This window comes from Macaca nemestrina, chromosome 14 (genome assembly GCF_043159975.1).
Source record: "Macaca nemestrina isolate mMacNem1 chromosome 14, mMacNem.hap1, whole genome shotgun sequence".
NCBI lineage: Eukaryota > Metazoa > Chordata > Mammalia > Primates > Cercopithecidae > Macaca > Macaca nemestrina.
Window position 1 is genome coordinate 75,389,470 of NC_092138.1, and position 16,829 is coordinate 75,406,298.

General features: G+C 40.2%; 2 protein-coding genes across 4 annotated transcripts in view; one reads left to right on the plus strand and one right to left on the minus strand.

Moving 5' to 3' along the window:
* LOC105481015 (protein NipSnap homolog 3B) overlaps positions 1-16,829 on the plus strand; it is a 43,672-nt gene that overhangs the window by 18,926 nt on the left and 7,917 nt on the right. The window contains exon 7 of one of the 2 annotated variants that reach the window (XR_986719.3): positions 7,376-7,684. The exons of the other annotated variant lie outside the window; for it this stretch is intronic. The gene's annotated coding sequence lies outside the window, so the exon portion shown is untranslated. Of the gene's footprint in view, positions 1-7,375; positions 7,685-16,829 lie in introns of those variants that run through there. 2 annotated transcript variants of the gene reach the window in all.
* LOC105481013 (ATP binding cassette subfamily A member 1) overlaps positions 2,124-16,829 on the minus strand; it is a 145,914-nt gene continuing 131,208 nt past the window's right edge. For both annotated transcript variants that reach the window (XM_011740258.3, XM_011740259.3), the window contains exons 38-50: positions 16,052-16,167; positions 15,797-15,941; positions 14,134-14,257; positions 12,927-13,056; positions 12,542-12,662; positions 11,695-11,757; positions 10,674-10,780; positions 8,164-8,305; positions 7,679-7,813; positions 6,623-6,726; positions 5,843-5,935; positions 4,940-5,183; positions 2,124-4,041 (exon numbers count right to left, since the gene is read on the minus strand). In XM_011740258.3, coding sequence (XP_011738560.2) covers positions 3,901-4,041; positions 4,940-5,183; positions 5,843-5,935; positions 6,623-6,726; positions 7,679-7,813; positions 8,164-8,305; positions 10,674-10,780; positions 11,695-11,757; positions 12,542-12,662; positions 12,927-13,056; positions 14,134-14,257; positions 15,797-15,941; positions 16,052-16,167 — 1,665 coding nt within the window. In that variant the 3' untranslated portion in view covers positions 2,124-3,900. The remainder of the gene's footprint in view (positions 4,042-4,939; positions 5,184-5,842; positions 5,936-6,622; positions 6,727-7,678; positions 7,814-8,163; positions 8,306-10,673; positions 10,781-11,694; positions 11,758-12,541; positions 12,663-12,926; positions 13,057-14,133; positions 14,258-15,796; positions 15,942-16,051; positions 16,168-16,829) is intronic.

The following is a 16,829-nucleotide window of genomic DNA, read 5'->3' on the forward strand; positions in this document are numbered from 1 at the left end:
TCAGCTACAGAGCATTTTCAGAAATCTCAGTGCAGCTTCACAATCATTAAGCAGAGTATTTATCTAAAAACCTCTAACACTTAATACCAGTTACTCAGTATCTTAACCAACATGAAAATACAAAACAACCTTTTATTTACGAGTAGCCCCCTCAGTTCTCTTTTATGATTAAGGGAACATTTGAATCTTTTCTCAAATTTTTCCTTTTGATCCAAATCACTTCCCCTCTACTTTTCTAATGGCTTTATAACCCTTCAACAGTAGGTGGTGCCACAAATGCACAAAAGTAAATTTCTGTAGACCAACAGAACTGTCACAGCTTTATTTTGTGACTCATTATATTACAACATAGAAATATGCACTTTTTAATACTTCATATAAAGTTATTGACATACAAATTTTTTTTCTTTTTTCCTTTTAATGAAAATGATTTAACTTAGAAATCTGTTGTGAAACTTTTGTCTAGTTTTGCAATTCTCAGGTATTCCAGTGCAAAAATAGATCCCATTACAGACAGCGTAAAGTGCTTGGAATGAGGGCCAATGATGAACAAAGAGCACAAAAACAGTTTCATCTTGGGGTATAAGAAGGGATAATAGCATACCTAAATCCTTATCGACATAGAAACATTCTATAAAAGGGGATGCAACAATTTTGAAAAGAATTAGAGTAATATTTCTACAGCATTACATTATTACTAGTAGATAATAACAAGGGTACAAATTAATGTCTCAATATCAAAGTGGTTCAGTATTACATGACACATGGCTCTTTGGAAAACATTTTACCTGATATATACAACCACAAGAAGAAAACACAGACAAATCCCTTTAGTCAATGATTACTATACAGTGAATGAATGATGTGCAACATTTAATAGTCACAAAGCATTTGCTTTCAGTACAGATAATGAAATACAGTAGTGTGAGGTTTGGTTGTTTTTTAACAATGAATTGTGCTGGGCATTTATGTATAGAGGGCTTATTATTTTCTTCTATGTTTACCATATTCACAGTTGTTAATTAGTTTTCTGAGGTGTCCAAAAGATGCACAAGCAGAAATTTTTGGACATGTATTTTGAGAATTTCTGAAACTCACATAGTTATATCCCACAGGGAATACACAGAAATTTTGCTTGATTGAGTATGGAGTTAGTAAAAATTTCTACCACAATTAGGTTTACACAGGAAAATGTAAAAGATTACTATTTTAAAAGGTAACACAGTATTAACGAAGATGTATAACCGTAGATTGTTTCTAGCTTCAGAAGAGATCCTTTCAATCTGTATTAAAATGTTGTGTTTTCTTCAAAATAGTTCACAGTGCCTTTTGATTTTTTAAAATATGGCCTTGAAGTCAGAGAAACTGAAGTAAGGAGTTGCTCATGGATTTACTATAATGAAGAATTAGAATATGATTTTAGTAAAATGAGAAAACCAACAGAAGTTTGATTTTGAAAAATATTAAATGAGGAGAAATTATTCTATAAATTCTATATTTTTGAAGACAGTGTAAAATGCAATGATGCCATATCACTAGTTATTGGAAATATGCCTTCATTACTTATATTTAAAATCAACATTGACTTTAACTTCTAAAACAATCATTTTTTTTCTTTTTCAGCAGTGGGTTATATAATATTCTGTAAATTTAAAAAATATATAGAGATTAATTTGAAATCTGAAGTCTTACGCCTTTAGAGTTAATATTCAAATTTTGGAAAAGGTAGAAGTTAGTAATGATATCGAAAGATCACTTGAACTTGGCCAAACAATAGTTCTCTCCTATGTTTCTTTTCTCTCAAGACAGTTAACAGTAAGCATTAGTGAAACTATTTTAAAAAATGTTTACTGACTAGAAAAATAAGCCCAGGTTAGAAAACTGAAAAATGCTCCATATGGAAGCATTTGTTGTTTTTAGATTTTTGTTGATTAGTGATTGAAGAGATGAAAAATTTGAGATTGTCAGATTTAATGGGGTGTCCAATTATTTGAAGGTACTAAATGCCATAAACAAAAGTTGTGTTTTTCAGCAAGTTCTCAAGCTAGCTGTCTTCCCTGCTGAAAAATTCATTGCTTATACTTGTGACCTTTATACTTTCTTGGCTTTTGCATTGTTGCAATTAAAAAAAAAAAAAAAAAAAAAGGCTGCCCAATATTGTTACAGTGGGCTCCTACAACCACAAGACAACCTATATTTGTAAACCAGTGAGCTGAATAACATGGCACAATCTACTGAGACTTAATTTCTCTCTATCCTTTTTTTTTTTTTTTTTTTGAGACGGAGTCTCGCTCTGCCGCCCAGGCTGGAGTGCAGTGGCCGGATCTCAGCTCACTGCAAGCTCCGCCTCCCGGGTTCACGCCATTCTCCTGCCTCAGCCTCCCGAGTAGCTGGGACTACAGGCGCCGCCACCTCGCCCGCCTAGTTTTTTTGTATTTTTAAAGTAGAGACGGGGTTTCACCGTGTCAGCCAGGATGGTCTCGATCTCCTGACCTCGTGATCCGCCCGTCTCGGCCTCCCAAAGTGCTGGGATTACAGGCTTGAGCCACCGCGCCCGGCCCTCTCTATCCTTATACATACGTACATACTCTTTCAGCTACAGCATACACCCAAAAAATACTTGATTGATGGATTGAGATTAAAAGTATCCTAAATGATCTGAAAGAAAGTCAAATATAATGTCATGAGATCTTGACCATCACGTTGCTTTCTAGGCACTAGTCATGACTGATATGCAAACTTACATAAGAAAATAAAAATAGTGGGGCAGTGGCCCTACTCCTCTATACCACAGGGTTCTACAGAGGGGGCATTTTAGGATTCAGAAGTCACTGATAGCACTTAAAATTCCAAATAACATTAAAAAGTACAAAGATTTTCATCAAAATACAACTCCATCTTTTCATTTTCTAGATTAATTCAAAAAGCCAGAAATAATAATATACTTGTGTCAGATAAGAAACATCTTGAGGTGCAGTGTCCCATGTGAGTCGACAGTCAGGACAAATGGGTACAGGCTTCCTTAGGTTTGAACGCACAATCTCTTTAATCCCATGCCCTGGCTTCAGCAGCTTGCAGCCCCAACAGTTTGGCTGTTGATTCTTTGCCTCTTACCAGGATCTAAGTATATTTAAGAGTCTCATAAGGATGACCCTGTAGACCCATGGCTCGAAGCACAGGACAATGTAACAATGGCACCAAGTTTCCTGTGCCTAGAGACACCCACATTTTTGTTGCATGTTACTGCTACCAGAACAGCTCATCAAAGAGGGAATCAGAGCAGGATGTTAGCCACACATGGCACCATTTTGTCAACTGATATTTAATGATGTTGATAGACTCTGAGCAGAGCAGCTTTCACAAAAGTGAGCATGACACACCATGGTGCTTCAAACTTTCTGAAAAACTTGGCACTGATAATTCTGGCACACTCATTGCCAGCAATGGAAGTGTCACCGGGAAACCCGTCTCCTGGCATGGCATGGCTTAGTGAATGAGGATGTGCATGCCTTTTGATTTTGATCAATAATCACTGGCCATGATTACTGGATGAATAATTGTTGCAACCCCAGTGAGAATACACAGGAACAACAAAAAAAAGTATGAGTTCAAACCCATATGTCCACTGGGTTCCATAATAGAGTTTCACATAGGTATAGGTAAAAAACTAAATTCAAGTCTTTCACTTGAGAGCCATGTAAGACATAGGCTACAAAGGCACTGCCCCTGTAATGGAATTTTGTTTTCCTTGCATTGAATTGCATTGCATTGAATAGTATCAGTACAGTATCCAGTTTATTACTTCCCACATCAACTTCTGGCTCTTTTCTCCAGAACACTTCACATGGTGCAAAGGAAAGTCTAGTTCCTCTTTCAGCCACCCCGTATGAACAGGATTCTTCATACATAGCTTTCTTTCACTTTCTCATCCTGTAGAAAAGATGTGAGAACCGCGACATCCACTACTGTCTGGTTTTTGTGTAATGAGAGGTCCTTTAAGTGGTCATCATCACTTTGGTCCTTGGCAAAGTTCACAAATACCTGTTAAAAGATCAAGATGGACCTTTGTAAATACCACTCAACTTGTTCATTGTTTATTCCAGTTCTATTTTTCCCGGTGTTGAAATTAGGTCAAGTAGGAGCATACAGAATTGCATAGATTAACGAGAAAACTGTGTGTGAAGGAGGCGAGAATACTTGAAAAAAGCAATAACAACTTAAAAATTGACTTTCTCTTTTTTTTCTTTTTCTTTTCTTGAAATGGAGTCTCACTCTGTCCTCCGCCTCCTGGATTCAAGTGATTCTCCTGCCTCAGCCTCCCGAGTAGCTGAGATTACAGGTGCGCACCACCATGCCCAGCTAATTTTTGTATTTTTAGTAGAGACGGGGTTTCACCATGTTGGCCGGAATGATCTCGATCTCCTGACCTCGTGATCTGCCCACCTCGGCCTCCCTGAGTGCTGGGATTACAGGCATAAGCCACCATGCCCAGCCAAAAATTGACTCTATATATCGCCCCCCACATCACCAACTGCTCAGTCATCCATTTACTTTGGCACATACAGTCTTGATTAAAGGGAAGAGGGAAGAAAATACTTACTGAGTACCTATTAAGTGTCAGGACCAATTTGGTACTTTATTATCTAATTTATATAAGATTAGGCACAAAGAAAAATGCCTGGCCCATGGTAGGTACTCACTAAATGGTAGTTATTATGGTTATTACAATAAATTCTCACAATAATCCCATACAGTACATAGGCATCATCTCCCTTTTCAGGTTCAGAGGTTTAGTAAAAAGCATAGCTAGTAGTAATAGTAGATCAGGAATTGAAGCACCGATTCAAGCATACAAACTGCTCTTGGACCTATGGGCAGGAGTGCGTGGGCAGGAATCCACACCCTGAGAAGTAAATCTGTTTTGACACTCAAAGCTTACTTGGTCAAGTGTTGTCTGAGAAACAGAGTAGTCTTCTATGTGGAGTCGCTTTTTGCTCTGGGAGAGGATGCTGAATATCCTGGCCAGAGAAGATAACGAAGATGGAAGCTGGTATTGTAGCATGTTCCGGTGTTTCTCTTTTAGAACACTTCCAGGAAAGGCAAGTCCAAAGAAATCCTGGACAGGCTTCAGGTCCGGGTTGGACCCTGCTATTCGTACTACTATTGTATAACCATCTCCAAACCTGAAAGCAGGAAAAAAAATATCCAAATGGAGGATCTCCAGGAAACTATTTAAAAGAATATTTAAACCTGGGAACCCAACTTGTGCCATGAAAAAGGGCGGCCCCTGGCAGGCCCAGAAATAAGTTTCTGAGAGAAGGAATGAGTTATCATTTACTAAATACTTATTTTATGTGAAGCGCCACGCCATGTGCTGTAAATACATGATCTCCTTTAATCCTCACCTGGACCCATGAAGTCTGACAGATGTTACAAAGAAACTGAGGCCCAGGGAGTTAGTCACTTGCCCATGGCTCAGAGCTCATAATTGGTAGGGCCAGGATGCAAACCCATTTGTGTTGGACTCCAAAGTTTGCGCTCTCACCAGTACTGGCACGCGTAAATTTTTTTCATTTCATCTATAGAACAAAGCCTGGAGGTAGATCTTCCAGGGAGATCGACTCTTAGAGAAGTTAAGTAACTTGCCCAGGAGTCACAGACCAGTAAATGGTAAAGACAGAACTCAAATGCACTTCTGACTTCAAAGCCCTCATTCTTTCCGCTATACCATTTTGCTCAGTTTTATTTTCCTTTATTTTAGAGCCATCGTTTATATACTCACAAAAGAATAAATATCAAGCCTTCTCACTAGGCACTATCCCCAAGAAATTATCTTTGTTACCTATTTTTTAGATGCTGGACACTGCCAAGGCACCTGAACCTTCCATTGACCATAATTGCCATCCTAGTGCAAAGAGCTTCACATTCTTCCATACTGCGGTAAAAAAGAAAGAGGTTTTCATTTTAGAGAGATTCTCTATAACCATCAGAACATCACCATGACTTCCAGCATTCCAGCTTCCTAGGGAATCATATCCTGTTACAAGTACATGTGGATATAGGGATGATGCTGTTCACTGTAGTGCTGTTTATAATTGTGAACAAGTTGGAAATAATCCAAATGGTCTACAAAAAGGGGAATAGTTAAATGAGAGTATAGCCTATAAGAAATGACACCTACATGCACTGACCTGGAATAATGTTTAAAATATGTTAAGTGAAAAAGAGTGATATTTATACTGGGCATGCATTTTTCTAAGAATACATACACACACACACACACACACACACACACCACACACACACACACACACACACACACACACACACACACCACACACACACACACACACACACACACACACACACACACACACACACACACACACACACACACACACACACACACACACACACACACACACACACACTTGCATAGGAAAATTCTGCAAACATAAACAGCCCAGTGAAGACAGTAGTTGTTTCCAAGTTGTATAATTTCAGGTAATAATTGTTTTACTCTTTGCTTTTCTGTATTTTCTAATTTTTACAAAATGATCGCATATTCTACTTGGAAAGTTAAAACAGCCCACAGTGGAGAAGCCAAGACTTTACTACGGACCTATGAGATGTAAGCACTACTGATCTCCCCTCCTTGACAACACTTAGGGCACAATTCCACAAGAACCGCCGGGCTTTGGGATCCATGCCTGTGGTGGGTTCATCCTGTAATTAGAATAAAATAAGTCTTATTTGCTGGGGGGAAAAAAATCAAAGATAAATTTGCTTTTAAATGAAGAAGCATCTTTGAAACAGCTTAAATTTTAACTTACCATTCTGGTTATTCTTGATGGACCAAAGAATTAAAGTTCCAAATTCATTTGTAAACAAGGTCATCATTATAAATGTCTTATTGATGCAGGAAACTCAGATATTCTGAGTACTTTTTTATAGAATTAAACAAATTTCTCCAAATAAATAGGGAAGGAAAAAGCCCATTTAACTGTAATTATCTTTTCATGACTGATAAGTATATACTAAAATAACTTTTTGTCTGAAATCTCTATTGAAGTCAGTATAAGATTGGGGTGAAATTCCTTTTTTTTTTCTTTTTTATTCCAGCTCACTCAGATTACCCTAGTATATTGCAATTGTTAGCCTTACAGAAACAAATTCCAGACCCATGTGGTCTGGAATACATAAAAGCCTCAAAGGCTTCTTCTGGTAATAACATCAATGCTCTGGTCTACAAAAGAAAAAGGGTCAAGGCCCACTGCCCAGTCTGATCTGTTTTTCATCTATCCATGTGTAAGGAACTATGACCTAGTTGCTACCCTGGGGATTTTAAAGCTGTGTCTACACTCTCCATTTTCAGGGAATGAACACAAAGATGATGAGAAAGAATGTTCCAGAGAAAGATCAAATCATATATCCAGCCTCAATCACACTCAGAAACAAAGTGCTTGGAGTGTCTCTATTTGGGAACATCTGCAGGCATGGTACAGTGCTCCCAGTGTATGCCAAGGGAGAAGCTTCCCTCAGCTTCTCCAAGGTGGCTCTGCTGTCCCTGGTGGGAGACAAGCCAATCACACAACAGCCCTGGACGTATAGGACTTTTGAAAAGTCATGTTTTCCACTCAGGCCGGAACAACAGTTTTCAATCCACAGTGACACTCACCAGAAACACCACAGGAGGCCCGCCGATCAAAGCCATGGCTGTAGAGAGCTTGCGCTTGTTGCCTCCACTGTAGTTACCAGCATATTTTTCTCCATACTTCACGAGGCCCAGTTTCCGAATCGCCCACTCACCAACCTACAGTGATGAAAAGCACCTTGACTTTGGTCTGGCTTGGGAATTTTATCATGCTGTCCTACACATATATATATGAAAGTTCTTTCACTGAGTAGGACTAGATTCTATCATCGTAACCCAACAACTGGTGAGGAGCCAAAACAGGGAGGAGCACTCCCTCTCTGCCCACCCAGCCCTGCCCCACCACCATTACAGGTTCCCACCCTGAAAGCAGATACAAAGAACCAGCATTTCGTGCTCCTGCATTCATGAGGAAAAACAGCCTGAAGTTGATGTGTGTGGAAAAGCCATAAGGTACATATTGTCAGGATGCCAAAGGAGACAGGCTGGCTTTCAGGTGCCCACAGTACCTTGCCAACTTCTTTCTCTGGGACTCCTCTCAAAAGGGCAAAGAACTCCACATGTTCTCTCCCAGTCAACAGCTCTGTAATGGCATCAAACTGAGGGCAGTAGCCCATGTTCTGATGTACTTCATGTATGTTTGATAAGATACTGCAAAGGATAAGAAAACTACTTAGATTTTAAGCAGGTAGAGATACTCTGGTCAGACAATCTGGCCTAATGTTCCTAGAAAGTATGCTTCTCCATTACAAAGATACCAGTACATCTGCTGCTACTTGAAAGGACAGCCTCTCTGCCCCCAGGATGCTAGTTCTTCCTGGCAGGCAGGGTTCCTGCCTCTGCCCTGCCCAGTCCTTGCACCTCCCTGGCTCTCTCAACACTTCAGTCTGCAGGTGCAGTCCCATTTCAGAATTTCTGAGGTCATGCCAACCACTGCACACTCTTTACCAACAATCTCAGTCACACTACCCTGGGGCTTTAACGCTAAGGCCCCATCCTAGACTTCGCTCATATGCACCATTCATACGCACCAAGTGAGAAGGCCCAGGAATTTTGGGCGTGAGCAACACAGAACCTAGAGACACAATTTATGTTGGTGGGGTGGCTTTTGGGTTCTATGAATCCAGTCAAGTGAAGAATCAGATGTGAGAGAAGTTCCGTGTCCACATTCCAGACTGATGACTGCACCTCAGCCACAGCGGCATCGCCATGAACCTGGCCTTTCGGCAGCATGCATTCCTCTCTGTGTATCTAATTAGCACTCCCAGGGTCAGCCTTTTTCAGAATTAGGATTGAGGCACACATGGACACCGTGCCAGGCCCTCACAGCTATACCAACCAAATCAGTTCTTACAACCAGTCCCTGTGCCAAACCTTACTATGAGCTGGTTATGACTGCCACTGCTATATGCGTCAGGAGCTTGGTACTAGGGTCGAGCCTAGGAAAGCAGTTGTGCAGCGGTAGGCCTGCTATTCCCAGAATGTCTGTTCTCTTAGGACTCCTTTACATTGCTACTGCAAAAATGTAAGAGACAGGAGAGGAGATCAGGAATACACTAATTTCCTTGCTCTTTTCAATTGGCTATCCCCCATCCAGTGTGTTCAAATTGTGAGTCATTGCTCACTAGTGGGTTGGGAAATAAATTTAGTGGGTCATGACCAGCACTTTTTTAATGACGCAGTATAAAGTAGAATAAGAAACAGCAGAGTGCACTACAATTAGTAACAGTAGGTACTGCTTTATGAAATTCTAGGTTATACACGTGAGTGTCTACATGTCTGTGTGTACTTACGAGGTTGAGATACAAAATGTATTTCCCACAAGGGTCATGGCCAGAAAACTTTGAAAGCCACTGCCTTATACTATCTCGCCACACAGTAAGTCCAGAGAAGCCAGGCACAGTGGCTCACGCCTGTAACCCCAGAACTTTGGGAGGCTGAGGCAGGTGGATCACCTGAGGTCAGGAGCTCGAGACCAGTCTGGCCAACATGGTGAAACCCCATCTCTACTGAAAATACAAAAAAATTAGCTGGGCATTGTGGCAGGCACCTGGAATCTCAGCTACTCGGGAGGCTGAGGCAGAAGAATTGCTTGAACTTGGGAGGTGGAGGTTGCAGTGAGCCGAGGTCGCCCCATTGCACTCCAGCCTGGGCAGTAAGAGCAAAACTCCATCTCACAAAAAAAAAAAAAAAAAAAAAAAAAAAAAAGCCCAGAGATACCCCACGTAAAGTACTTAGAGTAACATTATCTAAGAGGCCTGTAAAATGTAGTTGTATTCCCAAAGATCAGATTGCTTTGTGACCTGGGCAGTCTCAGAAAATGGCCTAATGGTGTCTGTCAATGTGTATGCTCTTCAGAGAGGGCAATTTACTTTGTAGGAATTGTTCCTGAGGAAATAATAAAAGATGTATACAGGGACATGTTTACATAGTGAAAAATGGAAACTAATATGTGTCCAACATTTATAAGGAATTTATTAAATAAATTATAGGTACATGTACATAGGGAAATTTCATGTAGCAATGTAAAATTCTGTATCTTAGGAAATGTAACCCATTGGGAAATATTCATAATACACTCATTAACAATAAAAGCTAATTTTAAACTCTATATACAGTATGATCTCAATTTTGTGGCACATTTATATGTGTATATAAGATAGATTTGGGGTGATGGAAAAGTTCTAAAACTGGATTGTGGTGATGGTTGCGAAACTCTCAATTTACCAAAAATCACTGAGTTGTACTCTTAAAAAAACAAGTAAATTATATGGTATGTAAGTTATACCTGAATAAAACTGTTAAAAGAAGAGAATGAGACTGAAAGGAAAATGTAAATTGTGATTGTCTCTAGATATTGAAATTGTGGATGATTTTATGTGCTTCTTTACCCTTTACTACATTTCAACATTTTTATGAACTCTAAAAGTACCACTGTAATCAAAAATAACAATCTATTTCTTTAAATAAACTAAAAACAAAGTCTTTGCAGCAAAATACAGGCCACTTCTTTTCTCACCTATTTTTGTTAAGGAAAGCATCTCCTCTGGTAACAGTGGTATCTCCTGTTAACATCTTGAAAGTTGATGATTTTCCAGCCCCATTAACTCCCAGGAGCCCAAAGCACTGAAAAAGAAAGATTAAGTTGTATAAGCAAACTCTAAAAACATGAATATAAATGCCCCCTAACAGGTAACCACCTCAAACCTTCATTCTGAAATATCAGCAAATAATCAAATATTTTCTTGGTTTTAAGACATCGTATAGATATTTAAATACGTATTTCATAACGGGACTATTTTAAGTATGGCTGTATTTATAAATATTATTTGAGTTGTCAGGTTGAGGCCAAAGTTAATGTGTGAAAAACGGTAATGAAAGCCAGCTATCCAAATTGCACCACCTACTCTGGCAAAAGGGCATAAAACACAAACAGAAACCAGAAAGGAGAAAATCTATTTTTAAAAATCAATTTGAATGTCATCACCACCTGAAATGTATCACAAAAGCATGTTTTAGATGTGCATGCTTTTTCTGTTTTTGTTGTTGTTGAGACGGAGTCTCACTCTGTTACCAGGCTGGACTGCAGCGGCGCAATCTCGGCTCACTGCAACCTCCCCCTCCCAGGTTCAAGCTATTCTCCTGCCTCTGCCTCCTGAGTAGCTGGCACTACAGGCACACACTACTATGCCTGGCTAATTTTTGTATTTTTAGTGGAGACGGGGTTTCACCATGTTGGCCAGGATGGTCTCAATCTCCTGACCTCGTGATCTCCTCGCCTCGGCCTCCCAAAGTGCTGGGATTACAGGCAGGAATCACGCGCCCAGCCCCATGCTTTTTCTTAAATTGCATTGGATTCTCTAAAATCATTCTCTTGACATACAGGGTCCCTTTCTTCTCGATGACTAATTGCTCCATCCTGGCATAAATAGAGAAGCCTTTAAAATCCGCTTTTACCCCGTCTCAAGCATTGTCGCTTGACTGGGTAGAGACAGTCTGAATTAATAGGGACAAACACAATACAGACAGAGTGTCTTTACCTCACCAGGAGGAATGCCCACACAAATCCTGTCAACAGCAGGCTTCCGCTTCCTTCTATATATCTGCAACAAACAAAATGTAAACATTCGTGAGCCTCAGTGACTCACAGCTCTCCCAAGCAACTGTGGAAAGCAGGAGTATAAACCACATACACCACAACATAAGACTTGTCAATAAGCCTAAGCCATAGGCATATCTGATGTGCTAAGAGCCTAGGTCTGTGTTTGTCGCAACTGGCTTCTGAATGATTCTGAAGCTCAAAATAAAAGTGAACTTAAACTTTTTAACCTGTCTTTTTAGAACCATATTGTTCATTAATATCTACATAATTTTTCATTTATTCAACATATATACGTGTTGCAGGTATTTTAAAAATTAAATTCCACAGAGTAGAAATTTGTAATAAAAATATTGCAAATACTATACAGATTACAAAAAAGTAAAATTTGGAGATGCTGGCATCTGGAGAGCTGATATAGACCCTCTTGGGCACTGGCAATATAGCAGCTTTTTGGACTATGAAACTCAAAATCAACCATTTATTCTCCCTACCTCAGTTTTGACTAGATATACAATACTAGTATGTTTTAACAACTAACACATAAATGTAAGCATATAAAACCAATATATTCAAGAACGGGAATTCATATTACAAAAGTATTCTCAGTAAGAATTCTTTAAGAAGTCTCCATGGTGTTTTTAAAATAAAACCGACAGAACCTTGGTACAGATGTACATTTTGGGAACATATGCCCTTTTATTAAGCAAGTCAGCAAACTGCAGGGTTACAGCACATAAAGCTGAAAAAAAACTGAAGGTGAGCTATTGTAACCTTTACACTCTCACCTTCGTCAACTCCTTGATTTCTAAGATGTCATTCTGGCCTCCACCATCAAGAATTCTCTGTCTTTCCCGCCTCACATCTTCATCTTCATCATTCAGAGGAGGGAGCTTTGCATTTACAGGTCTTAGGGGGGAAAAATAAGACAACTGAACCTTTCAAACTATTTTTCAGGACAAAGATTCAGTCTCTAACGGAGTATCATAAAACCCACTCGCCACAGTTTCCAGGATGGGCAGGGAGGGGCTGTGGGATGCCCGCGCCAGGAAAATCAGTTTTATCACATATTTTGAGTTCGGTTCAATCCAACCCCCATTGGTGAGTGTTTCCCTGTGCGCTTCCCCTGTGACCCTCAGCCACGTGCTCCATGGGTTCTAAGACAAAGCTCACCTGGGCCTGATGAAGAATCTGTACTGGATCAGAACAGTAATGAGGAAGAACACCACCCCTTCCACAGCCATGGCGAAGAGGTTTCGTCCCACCAAGTCCCAAGATAATGGTGACACAAAGCGGTTCTCCCCTAGTAGACATAATGCAGAGATCCAGTCAGAATGGAGGGATCAAAAACCATGGCCCTTCCTCAAATTTGGGTCTATGTTCCTAAAAATTCACCAATCTTCCAATAAACACCAATGGCTATCACCCATGACAAAGAGGAAAAAAAAGTAACAAGCGAATGATCACTTTCCAAGTCTGATATGGGAAAACATTTTATGGCCCAGTAGCAATCAGAATTTCAGAGCTAATGTGTATTAGATTTGTGACTTCACCGAAGATATCTAGTATTTTTTTAATGAAACATGCCAAAAATCCTTTTAAAAAGGCAAACAACCCAAGTAATTTTTACAGTATTTTTAAGAAATTCTAAGTTTTAGTAATAAGAAATATTAGCACTTTAAGCAGATGCTCCTTTCAGGAGCATATATCCTAATGAATCAATTTAATCACTAGATTCCATTAAATCTAGTTCCATGTAAATATTCCTTACATTTCTTATATATCTCCTTTGTACCCCAAGTTGGAAAAAGCCCCTCTTCTATGACCACTAAATAGTATGGCCCATTTGACTATATTAGCTAGTGGATGAATAATAATCATATGGCTACGGGAGAAATATTTTTAACCATTCTAAACGTAGAAAAAGATGTAATACATCATCATTTTATAGACTGTGTAAAAGATAATATATGACCTCATCTGCAGACACATGATTTGCCTAATAGATCCAAAGTTAGCATCTTTCCTTCTGATTCCCTGACCTTCTAATTCTCAAAGCTGTGGTTTGACTTTTCCAGGGCCTCTGACCAACCCAGTCAGTGGCATGAGCCAATGGATCCAAGCAAATGCCACTATTTTCCTTACCTTCAAAACTGCCCTTTCACTTTTCTCAATGCTATTGGAGACACAGACAAATGATTGTGTCACAAAACCCATGCCACAACCAGCTGTGTTGGCATGAGCCCTATCACTGGGCATGGGGGTGGGGGAACATCCTGTGCTTAGTCACCTGCTTCTTTCCAAAACAAAGTCCAGGGTACCAAGGCCTATGCAGAGTGCCATCCCCATTAAAGCATCCTACAACCACTGCTTCACTCACCAAACCTTTCCAGGGCATCAGCCATTGCCTGGTTTTTCACCATGTCAATGAGCCCTCGTCCCAGGCAAAAATGTGGGAAGATCAAGAACACAGACTTCAGGATATCATTGATATTATTCAGCTTCTAAAATAAAAAGAAAAGGGAGGGAAGGGAGGGCGAGGGAGAAGAAATGGAAGTCATTCATGGTTTATCCTAAAAATGTATCAAATTCTGAAATATGGGAGTGAAGAAAAATTTGATTCTCTAGGGACAAACTGGACCTTTTAATTCAGATACCAATGAAATAGCAGCAGGCATAGTGGATGATATGTAGCAATAAAATTCTCTTCTTTAGAAAATCTGGAGAAATGGTCTGAGTGTGGAGAAATCATGAATAAAGCTTAGAAACAGCCTATATTTAATCAGAAGCAAATCCATTAAAAATCCCTTAGCATTTTAAAAGCAAATTGCTCATGTCTGGGTCAATATTTGAGTTTCAGGATTTTGTCAGAATTTTAGAAATTCTTCTCAAATACATCAGAACGTATGACCCCAAAAGACAACAGTGGCCAAATATCTAGCAACTGAGTAAGGGGCTATATGCTGGATGCACTGTGCTAGGGCATGGGAGAGGCAAAAGTTAGTTAAGAAACAGACTCCACTCCGAGTAGGAAAAGTATGTAAACAGGAAATTACCATGTAAGTGGATGTGCACTGTACTGGAGGCATGGACTGAGGCCTCTGAGAGCACAGAGAAAAGAGAGAACACTTCCCAGCAGGTAAGGAAAGCTTCACATTTAAGCTAAATCTTGAAGGGTAAGAGATGTACTACTGGACCCTGTGACAGAAGAAGGGCATTTCAAACCAGGCTTACAGGAGCATGGTGGTTGGGGACAACTCATCTGAAGCTTACAGCTGGGGAAAGGGTGTGGTGGGTACGGACAGGAAGAGTTGTGCATCTGTAAAAGGCCTTGTGTGCTGTGTTTGGACAAAGGCAATGCCAACCGGAATGGAGAGGAAGCCTTATTTTAGAGGTCCATACCTGGAAGAACTGACAACACAACCAGTCGAATGTGGGAAATCTGCAACAGCAAAGCAAGCATCTAGGATAACTCTAAGAGCCAGCTTGGGCAACCGAGTGGATGGTAGTGCCACTGAGTGTGACAGGGATGGTAAGAAAAGCATTATGTTCCAGGGGCGAAGAAAACTAGGACATGTCCAGTTTGGAGTATCTATATACTATCTAAATGGAGCAATCCACTAGGCAAGTGAGAATGTGAGATTAGAGTTCAAGGTTATGAACAAGGCTAAAGGCGTAGATCTTAGAGATAACAATAAAAACACCAAGAGGGGTGATGGTAAAAGTCTTGGGATTGAATGGCGTCGCCCAGATCTCATGTGCAAAGTGGAAGGCAGAGGAGCTACTCTTGGTAAAAGCAACACTGAAAAAAGAAAGAAAAAAAAAACTGTCAAAAGAAACTGAAAGGCTTGACCAGCAAAATGTACGGCACAGCAAGAAAGAAAGGTGCTTTGCCTTCTCAGGGAAGACAGACTCTGAAGAAAGGACAAGGCAGTCAGCAGCGTCAATGCCACTGACAAGTAGAATAAGATCACAATTAAACACTGTCCTCTGGCTCCCAGAGATGCTCATCCCAGCAGGAGTGTTCTCTCTGCATGACTCACATTGTCGGTGAAGAGCTCCAACACAAAGGTGGCCACGCTGCCATTGATGCCGATGAAGAGGTTCACGCTGGTGAGCACCACATAGGCTGTGCTGGGGATCTTGAACACGAAGGACGCTGGGTACATGAGAGGTGTGATTGACCACCTGGTGAGACACAAAAAGGTAAGTGTCTACTGAGTCCCCTGTCCTCCTTCTGACACTGGGCACCAAATGCCTTATCCACTGTGCAGTTCCCTCACTCAGAGGTGACTTACCCATACAGCAAAAGTAGAAGGGCTAGCACGGGCAGGTTGGTGGAGGACACATAGGACTTCTGCTGGAAGCAGATGAAGATGATAATGACCAGTGTGGCAGGGACAACGTAATTGCACTAAAAGTGAAAATAAAGACATACAGTTTACCCCTAAATCAAATACACAATGCATCACACAAGTCTTCACCATCATTAGACAAGAAAGGGCAGATAAACATATTGGAAAGTAACTCTGAATTAATGAAGCCACATAAACTATTAATCAAAATACCGGACAATACACTTTGACAAGCATTTTCCCCTTGGCTGATTTTATAAACTACATGCCCTTTCTGTCTTTCCAACAGCCAAGCCAAGGTGTCACGCTCAGTAAACTGAACGATGGATTCCCAGTCAGAGTAATTTCAATTTCACAGGCAGCAAATAAGCTTCCATTCTTCTTCCCGAAGATGATTGTCTGTTTCATCATTAATGCTATATTACAGTCTGCCCAAGTTCAATCTCACATGTAATCTATTTATGAGGTAACTGCTCGTAACATGAATGTCAGAATTGTTTCATCGCACTGAGAATAATTTTAAAGTCTGTCCTGACAGTGTATCAAGCAGTAAAATGCAGAAATAAAGACTTGACGATAGGACAATTATGAGAATTCATAGCTGGCAGAGCAAAGCACAGGCAGGGAAGCGATAGTGGGCTTGTTAGCTGCTAGAAGAACTGCAGCTTCTGACTACAGGACTCTGCCTCAGTCCTGTGCTACTTGATGTGTTTATCAACAA